The following is a 22,343-nucleotide window of genomic DNA, read 5'->3' as shown; positions in this document are numbered from 1 at the left end:
CCCTCAGCTCTTGGATCAGAATGGAGCAAACAGCTGATACTTATTTGCTTGTGAAACAAAGTTTGTAGGAAAACAGGATTTCACAAAGCCCAAACCATTCCATTTGAAACACCACAGTCTGAAGTCTATTGCCAAATACAAGGCAGGATCCCGGGGGAACCCGGGGGACTGACAGCTCTGGAAGTTGTGGTATCCTCAACCATAGGACAGATGTGCCCGAAGGGCAAGAACACTGGAACCTGAGGAAAATTTCTCAACTGAATTTCAAAGAAATAAAGCAATTTTCCTATAAACGAGGAACTCTGCAGCAAGCTCCAGCTGACTAAAAGCTATTGTTTTCTTAAGAATCTGCAGGGCACATTTTTTAAAAGATACTGAAAGGTACAGTTTGCAGTCCAAATACTTCTCAGCGCTGATTCAGTGGGCTCCACCTTGGACATACAGCTTTGGGTGGAAAAAAAGCATCATTTGCAGATGTATCTCTTGATCTGACTACAGAGTAAACGTTGGTGACCAGCTTAGACTAGATGACCAAGCTTTTGGGCAACTGAAATTAAGCACTGACCCTGCTTTGTACAGGAGCTTGCACCAGATCACCTCCTGTGGTCCCATCCAAGCCAAACGACTGATTCTGCAGACAGAGTGGAAACTACTGGAGCAAGGGAAAGCAGGTAAGAGGCTACTCAACCCCTTGACGCAGCTATAGCACTCCTAGACAGGAGATGGATACTCAGGAAAGGAGATTTTCCTTTACTCTAAACACAGGAAAGATCCTGAGATCAGGAGCTCAGCTTCAACCTGTTGTATACCTGAGCAATACACGTAAAACCAGGTTTATAAAGGAACTTAAATGTTCCGTACATCAGCCTGATACTAATTTCTTACTACCATGAAAAGAGATCTTGTTAATACAGATACTCAAGCTGTGCTGAAGAGTGCTGATGCTCAGAGTGGCCCAAAAGGCACAATCTTGAGCCCGACCAAATCTGTTTTAACTGAGTTGCAACCGGCCGTGTCAGACCCAAATTAGCTCCACACAAATTTCCGCACGATATTTCACAGCAGTCCAGATACTAGAGATACTTCGGCCTAGGAAGCCGAAGCCAGCTCTGCATGCAGCGAGCTCAGCTGCAAAGGACATACTAGCTCAGGATCTGGGACACAGGGCAGCTGTGATCGCACTTCCAAACTCCAACCTAAATCATGGCTCACAGCAGCACAGCCGCTAAACCGATGAGCACAGAGCTGGCAGCCAGCAGCCAAACAAGACCCACGCAGGTGTCAGCCTGTGGCATTCACTGCTGCATCACTGACCATGAGCCAGCAGTGTGCCCTGGTTGCCAAAAAGGCCAATGGGATCCTGGGGTGCATTAAGAAGAGTGTGGCCAGCAGGTTGAGGGAGGTTCTCCTCCCCCTCTACACTGCCCTGGTGAGGCCCCATCTGGAGTACTGCATCCAGTTCTGGGCTCCCCACTTCAAGAAAGATGAAGAGCTACTGGAAAGAGTCCAGCGGAGGATGATGAGGGGACTGGAACATCTCTCCTATGAGGAGAGGCTGAGGGAGCTGGGCTTGTTCAGCCTGAAGAAGGGAAGGCTGAGAGGGGACCTTATAAATGCTTATAAATATCTCAAGGGTGGGTGTCAGGAGGATGGGGCCAAGCTCTTTTCAGTGGTGCCCAGCGACAGGACAAGGGGCAATGAGCACAAACTGAAGCACAGGAAGTTCTGTCTGAACATGACGAAGAACTTCTTCCCTCTGAGGGTGACGGAGCCCTGGAACAGACTGCCCAGGGAAGTTGTGGAGTCTCCTTCTCTGGAGATATTCAAGACCCGCCTGGACAAGGTCCTATGCAGCCTGCTGTAGGTGACCCTGCTTTGGCAGGGGGGTTGGACTGGATGACCCACAGAGGTCCCTTCCAACCACGAACATTCTGTGTTCACACAGATAAGCTGCCTCTGGATAGCTGAGAGTTAACCGTATGGTATTTCTCATACGAAGGGCAAAATTCTGTACTAATTAGGAGCACAGATACTACTGCATTGCATCTTCTTCATTTTGCAAGCCCCAAATCTGGATTAAATCACACACACTAGCTGTTTACTCACTTCTGTAAGGCAGATGCTGTACAATTGGAAGCTCTGAGAAGATGGAGAGCAGGATTGTGCTAAGCACTGCACAAGCGTTAACACAGGCCTCAAAAACCAGAACAGAAAAAAACCCAAGGAAATAAAGATGCAAAAACCACCATTATCACTGCAATTTACAGTTTAGGGCTGAGCTGCAGAAGTAATAAACAATCTGCTGAAATTTCCAAAGCAAATCGAAAGCAAATCTTACTTTTAAAAAAGAAAAAAAAAAAAACAAAACAAAAAAACAAAAAACCCCAAACAAACACACCCCATCTTCTCTCTTCATATCATCGCAGAAGAAATGTATACTCCATGTACATAACATACAACAGGTCAGTTTATAGGTATGGACCACAGAGAGAGATCAAATTCTCTATATGGTACTTACATAATCCAACTATCATCATGAGAAAGACTTTACAACAGCAGCAGGGAAATAAAAACAAACATAAAAAAATGCTTTGTGATAACATTTCATGACTGCAAACCAGAATTACTTCTAAGTTACTTGATTTTTAAAAGCAAACAGCAAATGAAGAATGATGTGTATTCCCATATTCTAAAACTATTCATTTTTATATTACAAGGTTAACAAAACTGAAGGATCTCCTTGCATTACCCATCTTCAAGAGAACTGGAAAGGTAATAATTCTGCATCTCGCACTGCAGGTACATGTCAGTTACCCTGCATACCCAGTCTTAAGAACTATACTCGCTTCACAACATGCCATTGAAGAGCCTGATCATGGGGGGAAGGGGGGGGAAGAAACCACCACTCTACATTTCTCAGAAAATGGCAAGTGCACAAAATTTTAAGTTGGTTATCATCATAGGACAGACATCTTCCTTGACTCACAAAATCATTTATGTTCTGTCTAGGGAACTTTTATACAATGGATTATATGTATGTTAACTGTGGAAAGACTCTAAATACAAATTCACTTATCACTGGAAGAACACTTCCCTCCACCAAGTTTCTATTAACACTGAAGATTTGCAAGGCAAGACCTCACAGAACTAAAGTTAATTTTGCATGACTGGTTATAATGAAAGTAGAAAAGCAAAAAGGCTGACTTGTTTTTTCTTCATTTTTTGAGTATGCCACTTTGATCAATTTGATTCTTAAATTCTTGATAACTCACTGCTCTTGAAACCTCCCTAAGTAATTTTTGTGTTCTCAGCTCAAAGAAGCACAGCCCTTTAAGAAGAACCAAATTAAGTGACCCAGCCTTTGAGAACTGCAGCTGTATGTAGCTGTCTACGTCCCCTGAAGAAGAAAAACTTCATGCAAGTTAAATGTAAAGTTATTCAATGTTGGAAGCAAGTAAAAAAACACTCCAACATCAAAAATTTAACACAGTACGTGAAATTTTTCATTCACTGAAATAATGTATTATATTCAACACTATTAGGAAGAACTATTAGTGTTCTGGGCTATGTTCCTCCTACAGCTGTTGCTGTAACTGGATAGATAACATTTCCAGTAAGCAGAAGTTTCTCTTAAAAAGTGCAAGTTTGATGAGTAAAACGGTAATTCCTTAGAAGCCAGTCACAAATCTCAGTGACCCCTTTGTATCAGGCAGTTACAGAGAGGTCCATGCAAGATCAGGAGCAAGTATTCATCAATGCATCACACCCATCTAAGAGGTTTTAAAAAATGTGCTGGGAGGGAACATACGCATACCTTTTCCCCCCCTGAAGTGAACTTGGTGTAGCTACCACACTAAGTAAAACGGTAAGCAAGCTGCCCAGCATCACGAGGCTTGTGACAAAATACGAAGTTGACAACACTGCTTTCTTCGTTCACGTAAACCTCAGCATTGCAAGAGCTGAGAAGGCTGCATGTGCCATGCAGACTGTATAATCAGACAGGGCTGCAGACTGCATTCCTGCTGGCAAGGCCGGGGAAGAGGCGTTTCCCATGGGGCCAGCTAGGCTAACAACCGCTGGCCAAGCGCCTTCGCTGCCAGCCAGCCGCCTCCTCTCTGTCCAAGTGGAGGAGAGTTTGCTATTCCAGTCGTGTCCAGGAAGAACAGAAAACCTAAGGGCCATTTTGACAGATTACATAGGTACACGAAGCGGCTGGTCACCTGGGGAGGAAGGGGGTGAGGACTGCACTTGGATGTGCTCCCTTCGTCTTGCCAGAAACACCGGCTACACCAGCGGTTGCAAACCCAGAGTTAGAGGCACAGGCACTCCCCCTCCCCTTGTTTTCCATTGCTCCCTTCACAGTGAAACTCTGCTTAATACACAGAAATCTTAGCTTGAACCTGTGACGTATCCAGAGGATACTGCATAGCAGCACTCTCCATCCTTATGAAGGGGGAATCAGGCAGAGACCCAAGCCAAGCCACATATAACCTGCCAAGTCCAACAGATCACGTCAGCTTTCAGTCAGAATTCAGAAACATTTCAGTCTCCTGAATGCATACACTTAAAGTTTTTTAACCACAGGATAATGCTGCCAGTGCATCTGCATTTAACATATGCCTATGTCATGATGAACACCAGCAGAACTGCAGTAAGTGTTGCGAGTTTCCTACAAAACAAAAACCCCCAAGCTTTGACTCCTCAGGGAACAGAGGAGCACTTTAGAATCCAAAGTAGAATAACACTACAATTGACTGATGATAATTATTAACAATAAAAATGCTTGGTTTTGCTTAACCGCAGCGTCAGACTACCCCCAAAGTAACAGCTTCTAAGCGGGATCTGATGCCCATTCCAGGTAGAAATAGTAGTATTTGGCTTATCAATTTAACCTGCAGAAATGATTTCCATTGTTCTGTGTACGGGGAGAAGTGAACTGATAGGGTTGTCTTCCGAAGTTCCTTATTCCAAGAGGTTAAGAAGTAAATTTGATCCATCAAAACCAACTCGCCATCCTTTAAGACAAAAATCCAAAAATCCATATGCAGAACTTTCTAAGAAAGTTGCAAGAGACATTGTCAAATTAATTCATTAATCGGAAGTCAGACTCAGAGAAGAGCAGACCAGCTAAGCAATGGTCCCGCAGGTGCTCATGCTACCAATTAGACAGCCATTAGCACTGGCTTTATTCCAGCAACATTTCCACCTGCAGACTTCACTCAAACACCTGGTCACTACTAACGGAAAAAATACACCTTAGATTTCAGACTCCAGGAGTGAGGTCTCATCAGCTACACACAGCAGCAGCAGAAGTGGACTGACCAGCGATGCTATTGCAATTATATTAAATAACAAGACTCCACTAACGAACACATGCAAGTGAAGCTCACTTTATAGTTGTCTAAGTAATAAACAATTTATAGCAGCAGGAGTCTCTTCCATGTGAAATTGGGCATTTGGAAGTCCTGGGACTGCACCAACCTAGAAAATTAAGGATGGGCATCTGTGCAGCCATGTATAATGAAGAATCAATGAACATCATCTCGTATTACACTAAGGATACCCCCACAAACACAATGTGTCCTTGACCACATGAAAAATTAAGAGTGAAGACTACCAGAACAGATGTAAAAACATGGGGATAACCGTAACCATCCCTCAATACAAATGAATCAAAACATCTGAAACTTTTTTGAATATATACCTTTCTGGTTTACACACACACAAAAAAGAACATGAGCTGGCTGGAGAGCTGATGCTGTTTGCCATACTTTTAAGACTCACTGCACACAAGTTTCCTTACGTAGAGAATGCGCCATAGACAAAAATCTAGGAAAGCTGATGTTAGTTTCATTTGGGAAGGGTGGGGAAAAAAAAACAACTAGACATCAGAAAAATGTCTAAAGTTGATCATGCAGACACTTCAGGAGCTAAAGGAAAAAATATCTCAAATTCTGCCACTATTCTGATTCCACTCGCACACGTAATACTTCCAAGCAAGTGGATGGCGCAGTCACATATTTTAAGTGTTTTCAGTTGTCTGAAAGTCACTGGTTATACAAGTTGGCTTACCTGTGAAATATGGACGCATGAATATACAAAGTATCACTGCAGTTAAGAACAGAAATGCAGAAACTGCTAGGTGAGTTATTTATCAGCTGCAGCCAACAGGCAGTAGGGCAGCCCTCTGCCTGTCCTTGCAGGGTGCAGGACAAGTGCACAGAGACAAGAGAAGGAGGCATAGAAGCGGAAAGGATACACTAAGTAGAAAGACACAGATGGTAAAAGTATCCTTGGAAGTATAAAGGAAAAAGATAATGATTAGGCGGGAGTGCCGATCTGCTGGAGGATAGGAAGGCTCTGCAGAGGGATCTGGACAGGCAGGATCAATGGGACAAGCCCAACTGTATGAGGTTCAACAAGGCCAAGTGCCAGGTCCTGCACTTGGGTCACAACAACCCCATGCAATGCCACAGGCTTGGGGAGGAGTGGCTGGAGAGCTGCCCAGAGGAAAAGGATCTTGGGGTGCTGGTCGACAGCCGGCTGAACATGAGCCAGCAGTGTGCCCAGGTGGCCAAGAAGGCCAACGGCATCCTGGCTTGTATCAGGAATAGGGTGGCCAGCAGGAGAAGGGAAGTGATCATGCCCCTATACTCGGCACTGGTGAGGCCGCACCTGGAGTGCTGTGTTCAGTTTTGGGCCCCTCACTACAAGAAGGACATTGAGGTGCTGGAGCATGTCCAGAGAAGAGCAACGAGGCTGCTGACGGGTCTAGAGAACAAGTCTTATGAGGAGCAGCTGAGGGAACTGGGGTTGTTCAGTCTGTAGAAGAGAAGGCTGAGGGGGGACCTTACTGCTCTCTACAACTACCTGAAAGGAGGCTGTAGTCAGGCAGGTGTTGGTCTCTTCTCCCAAGTAACTCGCAATAGGATGAGAGGCAATGGCCTCAAGTTGCATCAGCGGAGGTTTAGATTGGGTGTTAGGAAAAATGTCTTTACTGAAAGAGTGGTCAGGCATTGGAACAGGCTGCCCAGGCAAGTGGTGGAGTCACCATCCCTGGAGGTGCTTAAAAACCATGCAGATGTGGCACTTTGGGACATGGTTTAGCAGGCATGGTGGTGTCGGGTTGACAGTTGGACCTGATGATCTTCGAGGTCTTTTCCAACCTTAACAATTCTATTTCCATACCAGAGGTTATTCACCTTCTCTTCAACAGCCCAGGAAGCAATAGTCATTTCATGAGACGAACTTTTTGTTAAAGCAAACAATGCAAGCAGGGGGACTAATGCAGAGTATTATGGGAAAGCATTTTCAAAAAGTGGAAAAGAGAATAAAAGCTTTCTGATGTTAGGATAGCACATTAATAAACCCACTTTTCCTCACCTGTTGTCATCATTCAAAGGGAGGGAAGTAGACCCAGAAAGAGTAGGGTGTTGAAACCAGGTTAAAAGGTGTTGCAGGATGAGGATGGTGTCCATACTCTAGGCGAGACAGCAAAGTGAAAGCCTGGAGACAACCTCCTCTGCGTAAGAGGACTGGAAGTGTGAATGATGGATCATTTCTGAAATGCATTAATACATTTGCGGGCTACTTCAGTAGTATCCAAGCTGTCCATCTTCCTGTGGTGTCCACATCAATAAAAGTAGATGATAAAACCAAAAGAAGTTACATTCATGCCATTTGCTCGAATAAAATGGGATTTTCTCACTGCATCTCCCCTCTCCCAGCTGTTTTTGCCCCAAACTTCAAAGCCTTATTTGCATTCATACAAAAATCTGTTTACAGTCAACTTCACTGCAATACTGGAGCTTCCCCCACCACCCCCCGGACTAAGACACAAAGCAAAGCTGGCCAGGTGTTTCTAAACCACAGAGCCAGCTGCTCCTAACCAAGCTCACAGGAAATAGCAAGGAAAATATACGGCATTTGACACATCTGGAATAGATTGCAGAGTCTTTGAAAGCAGTGTTCCAATTCCCTTCCTCCTGCTGATGAGATTTCAGGCTACCAAACTGCTGCATCAACTTTAGAGAATTAGATAACGTGTACATTTTTAACCCTACATCTTCTTCCTGCTCAAATGAGACTTTTTCTAAGCTAGTCCAGAAAAACACCACAACAAAACCAAGTATCTGTATGAAGCTTTCCGTGGAGCCAACAGAAATAATTCCATCAGAAAACTGCTCCTTAATTTGGGAAAATTGGTATAGCTGGACAATAGTACTAGTTGATATTGGTAAACACAGAAAATGAATCAATACTGCATGCTTTACACAGTCCTATTAAATCCTTAAAGAAACATCCTTACAGTTTGTTGCCCTAAAACATGAGATGAAAAAGAAGCAGCGTAGAGTGGTTAGTGCCTATTTTGCCAAGTAATTTGTCTATAATCCCATGCTGACACAAATATTGCAGTGTGCATTTTTCAATGTGAAGTACAAAAAACCAAAAAGCGTTAAGTCTTAATTAGCAAAACAAAGCAATGTTTTATTATCTGCTTTTTCATATGGACAATGAATGCAAAAGAATATTAACAAACAGATAAGTCCAGAAGGAAATCCCAGTCTGTTACTGAACATAATACTGAATTTTATTCTTTCCATAAAAAGATGGGATGTGTAGGTGCCCCTAAAGTTTTAGTCACTTTCATTAAGAAAATGAATAATTTGACCAGTTTACACATGTATATTTTAAACATTCATTATAGATACAGAACTGAATACAGTACTAGCTTAAAACAACATAAACCTCACTGTTTTCAATGTTAGTAATAAAAAAGGCAAAATTCTAACATAAAAAAAAACTGGAGGAAAGTATATGTATTTTTTTTCCTCAAAGGTGCAACCAACAATCAATGTGTTTTTGCAACTGAGATTCCAGTTGTACAAAGGACTGAGAGATGTATTCTCATACTTAAAGAGAAGCATAAATTCCACAAACTTTAAAGGAAACCACACATGCATGAACAGCACACAGTACCCCTTAAAGAGATGATATTTATAAGAAAGTAACGGCATACCTTAAATGAATACTGGGAGAGGTGCAACACACATTTTCTATTTTCAGAGCTTTAAAAAGAGACAACCATCCCCCCCCCCCCCCCCCAATTATTTCCAAAATCACATTGCATGTAAATTAGTTTATTCTTAGGAAATGGCAAAGTATTTATTCTAAACAAGCGCTGTAAGATAGCTATATGTTGGGTTTTTTTTTCAGAAGCCCTCCGGGTGGATGCTGTATTTATACTGAACTCAAGACTTCTTAAACAGAGCCAGTGTTCTAACCCAGGTAATACACTTGCCATGCTCTATATTTCAGGAACAAAGGTGCACCTACGAGGATCCAACTGCATAACCAAGGACTAAAGATGTAAGGCTGTCCATCCCTGCCAACATGAACAAACTCTATCTTTTAATGGGATCATGTGTACCAATAACGACTTTCAGGCTCAAGCCCAAACCAGTTAGTAATAATTCACGTGAGGAAAGTTGAGACAAACAATTCAATGCCTTTACCTCCAAAATTACATCTAATAGTAACTATACCCTTAATAGCCAATTAATAAAAGATATGTATGTAGCTCTAAGATTAAAGAAAATTTAGAGAATACGCTGTTACAAAATATATTTTGACATATTTCCTAAGAAGCAATTTAAACAGTCATTTATGCAGAGTTATTTACAGGGGACTCAATGTGGAGTATCAGTTTTCTGCAAACCACTATATTGGTTTGAATTTGATAAAATCTTGGTGAATACAAGTTTGTGACAAGAAGGAACTTTGGGGTTTAGTCAACTTCAAAATGTTGTACACACTCATTAGAGGAATCTAAATTACGTAAAAAACTGTCTGAACTGGCTAATCTGAATCATTTAATGCATTTCATTGTACTCACAAGTTCAGATAAACAAGGCAGTGGTACATACACGCTGCGAAACAAGTTACCACTTAAATCCTTCAGATACAACAAGCACAGATTAACCGAGTCTGCCTGTACCTAATCTATACTAACAGATGGTTTGTTCTTACTTCAATACTATCTTTTTAATAAGCACATACAGATTTGTGCTAAAACAAAAGGCAGCAATTCTAAATATTTACTAGAATGACCAGAACTGGTATGTGAGCATAAACCATCCTGCCATTCGTTTTGAAAGCCACATCTTCACTAATTTGTCTTCTGGTTTTAGTAGTCTTCCATCCTATCAACTCGGAAGGCTACAGATCATCTGGAAGTTTCACACTGGTATAGGAAAGGAATGTCTGTTCGATGCAGTCTGGAGATAAAGAGAGAGTTGTACTTCAGTTCACCACAGTGATTCACTAGCAGGAGCACTTCTAACTCACATAAAACCCAGAAGCAGCAAAGAAGCAGCCTCTTTCCCCCCATGTCAGGATGGGAGAAAGAGAGTGGAAACTTACTGTTATTTTGTTTTGATTTCAAGAGAACACCTGAGAATATTTTGTAACTGCAGTGGTAATACTTGCTAATTATTAAAACTACTAGTCACTGTAGGGGAAGCTACCTGTCTATGCAAGAACAAGGACATTCAAAAGCGATAGTAAAATTCTTGTTCCAATACTTAGGATTCCTTAAAAAAATTCATGCATCCAGTGCTTTAAACAATCCACAGACCTTATCAGCAAGTACACCTCAGTGATGCTTACAGGTAAAGAAATAATTCAAAGCCACTGGACTCAGACAGGACAACTCATTAACTTCAGTTAGTGCTGAATTAAATAGTGTTTTGTCCCAAAGCAGAACTTTCACTGCAGGAGAGCAAAGAATCCTGGACCAGGTTACCCTACACTCTCTTCAAGCCACAGTTTTCAAATATCAATTAGTCCTAACAATTAATTTTGAAATACCATTTCTAAACTTTATTGTATTGAAAGCTGACACTTTCAGTCTCATCCCTACAGATTTCAGTATTCTGAAGAGACTACCACATTACTAAGAAAAGGAGCGACATGTAACTATCGTAAAAAGGAAATGCTGCCACGTAGATGCCAATTTAGGTTGGTTACTAAAAGGCAGTATATGCCTTAGTTATTTAACTCACTGAGTAATTGGGACAAAATGGCACATTAAAAAGAAATACTATGTTACAGTTACGTTAATAGATTTCTTCCATGATCAAGAACTACATAGCATAGCACAGATATTTATCATTAGCTGTTTTAAATTGTGTATCACTGTCTTAAACAAAATCAAAGTTTTTTCTAGGCAAATACAGTCTCAGTTTTTTTCAGGCTTCAGTTATGTGTCGCTGGTTACTTCATACTGATCCTGTGACCAATCTTGGAGAAAAGTTAAGAAAACCTGCTTTATTACAAGAAAACAGCTTCTCAGTTAAGTCAAAATACAGTATTTAAGCATTTTAAGTAAACTGAAAAGTAATGAAAATGCTACAGTACTTATTTCTAGGCTTAAACACAAACGGAGATCCCTGGTTTAAGTTACGTAGTGAAGTCCAATAGATCCACCTAACGGATAAAAAGTATGTAAGCCAAAAAAGAATGGATATGTGCCAGGCTGATTAGTCAGCTACCTAAAGGATACATAAAGTACATTGTTGCATACACAATAATCATACTTGTACATGACTGTCTTAATCCAGTCATGTAAAGAGAGACAATACACATCTATTGTTTGCCTGTTCAGACCCATGTCAATCAGATTTAATATGCAGGCAGATTAGTGCTTCCTAACTTACTGACAACAGGTTGACTACGGCAGCCAGTTTTCCAACACAAAAGCACAGTATCCTGACAGGCAGTAGATGCCGTTTCTCACTAAGGTTTTGCTCACTAAGGTTTTGCTGCTGAACATTAGTTCCAGGAGGGACTGGAGGCAACAACGATGCGTTATTTACTTTCAATTTCATGACTTCAAGAGACTTCCGATATTTCCAAATCCATGTAGAATATATACGACATTCATGACATTCAAAAACCATGTGACTTCTGTTTTGTGACAGATGTTTGATAATTTATTTTTACTAAAAGTATTTCATTCCTCTCAGTTTTCCTGGGAGAAATAATCTTATCACTAAAAACTGCTTACCTTCAGTATAAGAAAAAAAATCTTGTTCTGTGAGCAGCTGCCATGCTTTCAGACATATTTCTGACTTTAAGATAATTAACAAAGCCTCGAAAGAACAGGAGGAGTCCTGAAAGTGTAGAAAACGCACAAAATTAAATACATCAACTTCAGTACATGCTATCCCATGTTTTTCTTATGAAAATATTTTTTAAAAAAATCTAGGTTATACAAAGTGAAGCGAGATCTTTACGCATAATTCACAAATTCAACACGCAAGGCTTCTGCTGTTACACTGTGATATAAGGACACAGCCTCATGGAAGGCTTTTCAGAAATTTTACAGTCATTCTGGGTTCAAGTAACATCTGCTAAAAAGACTGCATGAAAGATCTTAAAAAGAAAAGAATACATGCTGAACATTCTTTTCAAGTAGAATTCTTAAAGTAAGTTACTAGCATGATAGAAAACTACCCAAACCACAAAACAAGCCTTTAGAAATGTACAAGATAAATGTATTGCAAGTCAAAAGAGGAGAGAAAAAAATTAAAAAGACCATACAGGTTGCTCTAGCAACAAGCCAATAATGACAGTAGATTATGGCTTTAGATTTAAGCATCCAGGAAAACGCACCTGTCCAAGAGGAGGACGAAGAACAGTCAATTCAAAGAAAATTACTCAAAATGTTTTACGATTACATTTTCTCGTCAACTCCACATTTCAGATTATTTTTCAATATTTAAATTTAACTGCATTTGAAAGAATATTCCAGTTCTGATAAGAGGAACAAGAGCTACTGAACAGTCACACAGAAGTCACAGTTGCAACAATGGAAATCACTAGCATGATGCTATCAACATCATTTTATCAATTCAGAGTCATCGGACATCTGAACAAACAAACCCAGAAAAACACATTGCTGCACAGTGGACACAGCTCTCTGGCTCATTTTCCTCCACTAAGTAAACTTCAACGGATTAATCCATTCACCATTTGGATCAGGGAGAATCCAGTGCAGATAAAAATCTGCCTGAAGAGCTGGGGGGCAGGGGGGATCTGCTGAAATCTGAATTCCACCTCCAGTGGAAAGAAACATGAGCCTAGGGAGCAATTCTCCTCATTTAATGAACACATAAGTACCTTGGAGATATATGCTTATGTGTATATGTATACATACACATTAAGATTCCAAAGGTTCAAATGAAAATCTGAACTGAAGCTTAACAAGTTTAGCAAAGGATTTCATTCTTTTCATCATCTTACATGCTAACAAAAAATCTCTACGGTTACACTGATATTTTGCTGTGTGATGCACTTTTTATTCCTGCTCTCCAGGTTGAGTCTGTCTTTTTTTTGTTTTCCTGTGTTCATTTCTTCTCTAAATGCTTTCTACTTCTAAATTTTTTATTTTATTTACTCTTTCTGCTTTTTAAAAAACAAAGCCTCATTAGAACCCACACAAAAAAAAACCCAAACCCAAACACAGAGAATGCTCTGCTAACCACTGGAACTTTGACCTAAGCCAGACACTTTTCTGGGATTAAGGTGAATTCTGCACGGAAAAGAAAGCACTAAGGTCTGGATCAAAAGTCTACTACAAAAGCTACTACCCAAATGTTACCAGAGATAGTCCCACATTCAACTGAAAAGCAGTGAAACAGCAAAAGGTGGGCAGGCAGCTCTTAAGGAGCCTGGAAGCATACTTTCTGCATTACACATGTTGGAAAACAACCCCAAGTTCAACCCGTATTTTATATTTCTCTGTTTAGAGAAGGAAAAAAAAGCCACCCCACTTTCCATTGTATTCCTCAAAAAGACACATTGGCTAACATTTAAATTTAAAAATTAGAATTGTGCCTCTCCAATTTGTTCACTGTACACGACCACTCCTTGGAAGTAAACCACTCACTTGCACGTGAAGCGTGAGCAGAGTTTTCCAGGTCTTGAAAGAAAGGAAGGGAGCAGAAACAGATGGGTGACCACCAGAAGAGAGGAGCTAGATGGCAATAGGTGGGCTCAAGGATGTCAAAGGACCATGCAAAACAAAGAATCCAACTCAGTTCACTCACTTCTGAAGCAGCACAGGACATGCTACTCCGTGTGCTCTGATGGGAAAGTTATCCGAAACAATGAAATACAGATCTGGTTGGCAGAGCTCCCACAACTTGATAAAACTTCTACATGTCCTGCTAAATAGCTCTGTTGAGTTAAATCCTTCTATGGTGTTCTAGCAATCTCAGTATATCCACTTTATCAGTTTATAACTGTTGGCGTATGTCATACAAAACATTCATGAGACAAGTGAACGACTGCTGGATGCGTACTGCATGCCTCACAGTGCCTTTTATTCCAAGCCACATTATAAACTTTGTGACTTACAGGAAAAAAAAAAAACCAGTCTTCAAGCAGTTAAGACTGAAAATAGGGCTTTCTTAAATTTAAGTGAGCTAACTTGTCAACAAGTGCTGCAAAAGACTATTAAAAAGGGGAAGTACAGACGCACAGCTTTTTCCATAGACACAGTGGGGGAAAATGTAAGGGGAAGAACACACTATTTTCATCCAAGTGAAAAAAGTGTCAAATCTGAATCTCAGGCACAAGAGTTTGTTTTAATTAAAGATTTTTCTGGAGATGTTTATACCTGTAAAGAGTCGTTTCACTTCCTGCTTAAATGCAATAACCTCAGAGTATGAAAGCCTTCAAGGGACCAATGCTGTGATGTGTTAAACATTTGCAGGTTTTGTATATCTCAAGTAATCAAGTGCACGACAGTAGAGCAAATCAAGTATTAAGAAGTCTAATGAACGCCCTCAAACTTTAGTAAAAGGCAGACAGAGAAAGTTTTAGGTAACATCATGTCAGATTTCTGGCATTTCTTGTGAGATAAATAGCGAGTCAAACAGTCAGGGTTCTCAGTATTGTGGTTTTTTTTTAAACTTACTCAACATTTCATCCTCACATTTTCTGTTAGCCATTTGAGTCAACTGACTCAAAGGGAAGAGTGCCACCTACTGAATCAGCAAGTTTACTATGCTTCCAAAGCTAGAAAATAAAACGGGTAGCAGCATTCACTTCTGTAAAAGAAAATCATTCCAGATTCCATATTCAAATTACAAAATCCACAGCAGGAAAAAAGGTATAGTGGTTGGTGTTTGGCATATCCTAATATAGAAAGAAAAAAAGGCTGAAGAGCAGAATTTGATGTATTGAAGACTTTGAACCTGGGTAGACAGACCTCTTCAGAGAAAGCAGACATCACGGGAGCACTGTGATCAGAAAGCATGAAGCCATTCTCTTGTCTGACTGAGAAACTACTCATGCAGTCTGCATTTCAAAAGACTAGAAAAGGTTATTTCGTGACCTACGTGCAAGACAGCAGACTCCACCTTCCCAGGATCAGTCACATTTCTTAAAATTTAGTACTTGACATTCAGGTTTATCCATGTAAGTACTAGATATCACTCACTTTTCAGTATGTTCTCTACATAAAGCCAAAGTTTCATTACACACTTCTGCACCCCTAGATCAGTAGAAGCAGCTAAACAGCGTAAGTGACAAGTCTCAGGTATGTACATAATTACATACACAGAAAAAAACATTTTGAGCTGAAGGTTATTTGAATAGTCCACAGTTCACACAATAACTCCACTATGGCAACCAATAACCTTGTGAATACTACGGAAATAAAAACAACACATGAAACTATCGGCAGCTAAAGAAAAACACATAGCTAAACATGTTACAGAACTCTACTAACAATGATATGATTCATCTTTAAGTACTTTCACATCAAAGCAGACATGTTTTGAATTGCCACTTACCAAGTACAAGAAATATCCACCAAAGCCAGTACTGTCCATTGAAATATCCAGTGAAGTAATCTGAAAACTGAAATTCATACATGATGCTTAGCTGCAGTAAGACAGATGACTAAGACACATTTAATGCACTATACAAATACAGAAAGTACAGAGGAAAAAAGCAAATTTAAATAAAAGTAATATATTCAACTGAAATGCCACTGGTATTTGTGTAGCAGTTCAACACACAAATAACATTTCCAGTGTCAGCTGGTCTATGGCAAAGTTATTTTAAAACCTCTAAAAAAACATATGTGCATGTATATATATGCAAAATGATATATATTTGTATAAAACCCCCTTGTATTACTTGCCAGAATCATCTGACATTTTCTATTATAATGAATCACCACTTGTCGATTTTCCTTTTTTCCCCCCAATGCCTGCCATCCCAAACACATTACAGCAGCCTGCTGCTTTAGATATTAACACCAAAAGCCACATTAGTTTAATCTTATCGGACAGGGATGTTCTACTGACCCCTCAAAAGAAGAGCTTTTGACCTTCTGTATACCCCCTACTGTTAATCGCTGCCAAGAATACCAGCCCCATAAAGACCCCCAACTCATTAAAGTCTTTTCATTTCCCAACCAGCATTCAGTTCCCAGCAGTGAGCTGAACGCAACTAAATGAACCTTGAAGCGGCATTTCAACTGTTCCTGTTAGTGACCACGGCAGACAGTTTTGTCCTCCCTGTGATGTGGGAGGCAGCTGGAGGGCAGGGCGCGATGGTATTGGAGACAGGTATCGGTGCCTTTACCAGACTCCAGACTGCATGCTTCACTGATAAAAAGGCTAGTCAAACGTCTCCAAAGCTCACATAAGGAGCGGGAATGGGGAGATGTGTGAAAAGTTGCTAGAAGGAATAAAACAACCTGTTTAGTAGCTCTGCACACTTTTCATATGCTTCCCATCCTACTATCATTCGATATGTTTACTGCATCCTGCTGCAGTGCTTCCCATTTGCCTTTTCTAGGACATTTCAGTAGTATCAAACAAGAAACCACATAATTCAGGCACATAATTCAGTTTAAGAAAAAAAAAAAAGGTAAAAAAAAAAGATAGAAGAGGGGCTACTGAGCCACATATGCAACCAGCTAAAAATCCAACACATTTAAAGAATTCTAGATACAGTTGGTGGTTTTTTGTTCAAGTAACCATGCACCCACCAAGATCCACATATTCTCCAGAATAAAGCCAGATCAAATGAATTCTTTAAAGGTTTAATCCTGTACTGTATTCATTTCTATGGGCAAGCCAAGGAAAAAAGAAAATCAAGAAACAGAATTGCTACGTTGAACTACAGAATTTGTACTTATGTTATCCCTATATAAAGACTAGCATTTCTATGATTCAGCAGAGTAAGCATTTCATATTTTGACACGTCATTAAAATATCAATTGAATACTCAATTCCCAGGAAGTTCAGGACGTTATTAATCCCATCTCACTCGATAGTCAGCATTTTCAATTGTCTAAACATATATACCAATACACTTTTTTTAAAGTTACAATTTCATTTATTTGGAAAGAAGACTTACTAAAACCAGCAATCAAATACTGGCCTACGTGCACTACTCTCACACTTTCCTTAGGCAGAAACAGCCATGGCTGCAGAATTTCCCCAACAACAAAACTGTGCTTTTGTTCTTTCCCCTCTTCCCAGTAAAAACCAATACACAAGAGAGCATATGCGAACTCGGACTGTTTAGACACCATAAAGTTTTGTACTACTGACCCCGAGTGAGAAAGGGCAGCACACACCTTCGGAGGAGCTTGAAGCAAAGGAACAGAACAATTTTGTGCACACATGTGTGCTTGTGTGTCACCGTTAAAATGAAAATTGTCAACATACACCTTATGAGCTTTCTGCTATTGTCTTTAGAAAGGGAGACAACACAGGAAGATGATGATCTTCGCTATGAAAAAACCCACCCCTGAGGTCCTGGAACTGGTCAGATCTAGTATTTCAGAATTAGCAACAGATTATATACAAGAACTTAAACATAGTCTAGAACAAAGCAATTCTTCAAGGAAGTTTAGCATATACTAATTTTTGTTATAAGCCCATTTTCAAGCAGACTGGAATAATAAAACTGACACACTGAGCAAGTTCTGCCCTCTGTTTAGTATGCCTCAAGGGAAGCTGAAAATATACCCAAACGAATGCATAGCTGAAAAATTCATGTCTTCTCGCTCCCTTAAGATAAATTCCAACCCAAACCCTGAATTCCAGCTAAATACACCAGAATCACACCTAGTCCAGTAGTGTTCCCCTGCCCTGCGGAAGCAAAAAAAAAAAAAAAAAAAAAAAAAATTCAAACCCAAAACCACCCTCAGTTCTAAGAATGATGCAGGACATGTCCAGGAAGGACCATGGAATCTCTTCTCTCTATAACCCTTGTACCACTGTACTAGACCAAATCAAGTTCAGTTACTAGCACACACATACAGGCGGGGGGGGGGGGGGGGGAGGGGAGGAATTCGGAGTTGGCAGGTGAGAAAAGATGACTAAGTTATCCAAGATCTCTTACTTCATTACACAGGATGAGATTTTAAATGTTGTGACTCACAGACTTGTAGCATGCAAGTTCAGAAAGAATCATTACGTTTCATCTAGCATCCACTTAGTCAGCTAAGTAACTTCCATTTGACTAACATACCTTTCTGAAAAGTATCTGGTCTTGCAGTGAAAATATCAAGAAATTGAGCATCTAAGATGGTAAACATGTGACTAAACTTTGACTTGAATCATTATGTATCTTACAAGGAATGAAAGACTCAGATACAAGGAAGAAATGTTTTCTGACTTTTTTTCCCCCTCCCTGATAGGCCGAGTCATTTTTAAATCTTTTATATAAGACACTATAATTCTAGTGACATTTTAGGTACTTGCTCCACTTTTTCTGTATGCTTTTAAATTTTTGTACAAAGAATGAGCCATGCTGCATTTATTTTAATGGAACGATGAACATAAAAAGCTATGTCAGATAAAAACAGATTACGCTTCATCATTAGTAAGCATATATGACTATATAGCAAGTAAACTGTCTACTAAAGTGGAAGCTGGAGAAAACTCTAGGCACTCTGTTAAGCACTGGAATTTAATACATGGGGGTTTTTTATTCCATTATTATATAACCTTGAATAGACTGTTATGGTTTTGTTCTACAAACCAGCTCTGTACAGTGTGAACCAAGAAACCTACCCGTACAATGAGAATCCATTTGATCAGGGAGAGACCAAATCCACAGATTGCACCATACCTTCCAGCTATGGTATTTGTTATACAGAAGGATAAACAAAATCCAATCCAGTTGAAAATAAACGCCACTATAAAATAAAAGAAACGGTAGCTTCTGTTAATCTGTATAGCTAAGCAAACAGACTTAACATTAATTTCACTTTTAAACTAATAAGCACATGCTTACACAGTCAGTAATTCCCTTTCGGTAATTCAGGCTTTCAGAGATTGACTTTGAACCCAGACATTCCCCATGGTACAGTCACTTAATAACAAAGCAAATGGTAAACAGGCTGGAACCTACTACTTCAAACAAGAGAAAAATCCAACATAAAAGAAAATACTACATTGCTACAGAATTCTAACCAGAAGACACTAGACACGAAGGGTAAATGCAAACAAAGGACTATAACATACAAGACGGATTAAAACAAAGAAAAAAAACCCTTGCTACACTTTTATAACTAAAAATACAGTTATATGCACACATACGTGCATGTATCAAGGCTGCATATTCAGCTTTATCCAGTTTGGATCGAACAGAATAAAAGTATCCGCTCTTGTTCTGTAAACATAGTATAGAAATGAAGTTAAGTTGAGAAGCTGATGATTCTTTGGTTACTGTCTTCTCTTTTAGATCTATATTCAAGCATAAGACATTAGAAACCTTGAAAGTTCTACACAGAAGCTTAAGAAATCAAGAAACCAAAAGGACAGTGAGCACAACCACCACTGTTACTTCAATTAACACTTCTACACAACTCTCCGTAGTTTTACAACTTAACCTTTCACATCTGCATATGTGCAGTCAACAACATCTTCTGTATTGACTTCAGTTTGCATGCATTAGGTCAAGCTGTGGGAATTCCCCGTTAGGGGATGTCCCAGCTCTGGGAGCAAGTGAGGGCAACCAAAAAGAAAATCACCAAACAGAAGAGCTGGGGGAGCTGGTGAAAGACAATTCTGGAGAGGACAACACCACAGAAAAATGAAAACGTCAGGGAAGCCCACAATAAACACACAGATCACTGAAGAAGGAAGCAGGAATGGAAGGCAGAGAAGATGGGAACAAAACCCCTGCACACAAATCCTTAATGTATTAAATCTCCAAACTCACAGAAGAAAACAAAACCCACATAAAATTCAGACATTAAATCACCACAGAAAAAAGTCTGTCTTTTCAGTAAAAACCTGAACATTTATAGCAAAACATTAGAAATATAAAATTAGTGAATAGTTTTCTTACATAAAAGTCAATTTCAGAGGGTTATCAATAAACAATCATTTATGGTTTTAAAATTCAGTCTCTTCTTTTGCTACTTTGACACCCTACAGACAAATGGGACTGATAAAAGGAAGAATTTGGGGTTTTATACATTCCTGAAGTCACAACAAGAAAAGACAGTCTATATTACTGTAATTCACATAACGAATATAATGATTAGAGTTCTCTCCTCATGACAACAAAACTCATAATGAAAAACAGGTAAGAAGTTGCTTTTTGATAGGAGGAGGGTTGGACTAAAGATCTTTCTTAATAAAAAGTCTTCTTGATACCCGATGTAGTGCTTACAATTATGTTGTACTTTTATTCCTCTTAATGGTTTGCAATAAGATAACCCAAGCTGAAATACAAAGCACAGGATGTTCTAAATGTTGTAAAAGTCTCCGAATCTGACACACAAAATAAAGTTATCCATCAGCTATTTCAACATCCAAAGTCCTCTTCTCAGGGACAGTGGTCAGCACAGGATTTTTCATATCAACAATTAAAGTTAGAAATCAAATGTCTTACATATTGGCGACTCCAAAGAAGCTGGAGTAAAATAATTCAACTTGCTTTTGATAAACAAGCTTGTTTCCATTGCCTTTCTTCATTCCCCAGTAACTACAGGAGCAAAGATGATGTATGAAACTGTTCTTAGTTATCAAGAATTAATCCATGCTTGCTTTTTGTCAGCGCTCACAAAGTTGCAGAGCCATACTGACACATCCTTTCATTCTACTCCCACAATTTACAGTAAATGAACAAAACCTACGTTTTTCAAGTTATTAAGCAATCTTGTGCAAAGGCTTTGATTTGTACATATTGCAGTACATCAGAAGATGCAACGATTATGACAAGCATAATTGAACAAATCTGCTCTATCCTCAACTGTTCTTGCACTTCACTTGCTGATCTTTTATACTTAGCTTTCCACAGCAACACATTAATCAGTTGTCTTAAGTTTATATTCAGTATCATGAAAAGAAGCCAGCAAAACTGGTCTGAAGATCTGTGTGGGTTCCAAATTTTAACCATGGCTCAAGCCTGTGATAAGATTATGATGGCAACTATATATACAAAAAGCAAACAATGTTCAGTTACATCCTTTATTCCTCTATTTGTTGGTTCAATGACTTCCCATTTTAATATACAGCAAACACCAAAAAGCTTAATGTTTCATACCTGGCCTAGATTTACTAAGCATACTGCAATAAATAACACTTTCCAGATCTTCACGCATCACTAGAAATTATTCTTCCCACTCCTGCATGGAATTTATTTCACTTGTGAACTGGGACACATTTTTGCTCCTTCCTGAAAGGCTCACCTAAAGTCTGATGATAACCACTAGCAGCATTTATTATCAACTGAATTTTTTTTTCCCCTACTCAGTGATGAAAACCCAAAAACTTCCCTAGGCAATTTATTCCTACTGCTTCGTTACCCTTGTTGGCAAATTTTTCTTAATGCCCAACTTCCTCATTCCAGTCATTTTCTATTACATCCAACATCTATGGAGAAACCATGCAAGTCAAATTCTTTCTGCATAAAGGAGTCAGGTGATTGCGTACAAAGGTCATCCATGCTGCTCTGATAATCGGAGGGAAACAAGCACTCCCAAAATAGTTCATTTACCTCCTTCCAACATTTGCAGTTTCATTCAAATGACTTCCCCTCAGCTTCTCTCGTATGACCAAGGGAAACCTGCATAACATTTGTGATGCGGACACACAGAAGTCAGGTTCCCTAAATTCACACGGAGGAATACATCCTCACACGGCGAATTCAGACCCCGCTTACCACTCCCTGGGAAGCACACAACAGGAGGCTGTGCTAACCCCGACCTTGTGCTACAACTCGCCCTTACGACTCGTGCCCGCTCGAAACCCCTAAGTAGGCATCCTAGCTTGTGTGTAGTTTATTGACTGTTT

The 22,343-nt window shown here is 39.7% G+C and overlaps 1 protein-coding gene across 2 annotated transcripts in view; it reads right to left on the bottom strand.

Annotated features, from left to right (window-relative positions):
• Nucleotides 1-8,462: 8,462 nt before the first annotated feature.
• Nucleotides 8,463-22,343, bottom strand: part of NDFIP2 (Nedd4 family interacting protein 2) — a 45,345-nt gene continuing 31,464 nt past the window's right edge. For both annotated transcript variants that reach the window (XM_075423507.1, XM_075423516.1), the window contains 4 exons: nucleotides 19,110-19,234; nucleotides 15,864-15,930; nucleotides 12,068-12,173; nucleotides 8,463-10,277 (listed from right to left, as the gene is read on the bottom strand). In XM_075423507.1, the coding sequence (XP_075279622.1) occupies nucleotides 12,070-12,173; nucleotides 15,864-15,930; nucleotides 19,110-19,234 (296 nt within the window). In that variant the 3' untranslated portion in view covers nucleotides 8,463-10,277; nucleotides 12,068-12,069. The remainder of the gene's footprint in view (nucleotides 10,278-12,067; nucleotides 12,174-15,863; nucleotides 15,931-19,109; nucleotides 19,235-22,343) is intronic.

Source organism: Opisthocomus hoazin, chromosome 1 (genome assembly GCF_030867145.1).
Source record: "Opisthocomus hoazin isolate bOpiHoa1 chromosome 1, bOpiHoa1.hap1, whole genome shotgun sequence".
In the NCBI taxonomy this organism is placed as follows: Eukaryota; Metazoa; Chordata; class Aves; order Opisthocomiformes; family Opisthocomidae; genus Opisthocomus; species Opisthocomus hoazin.
The sequence above is the reverse complement of the archived record's forward strand: the minus strand, read 5'-3'. Positions and strand labels throughout refer to the sequence as shown.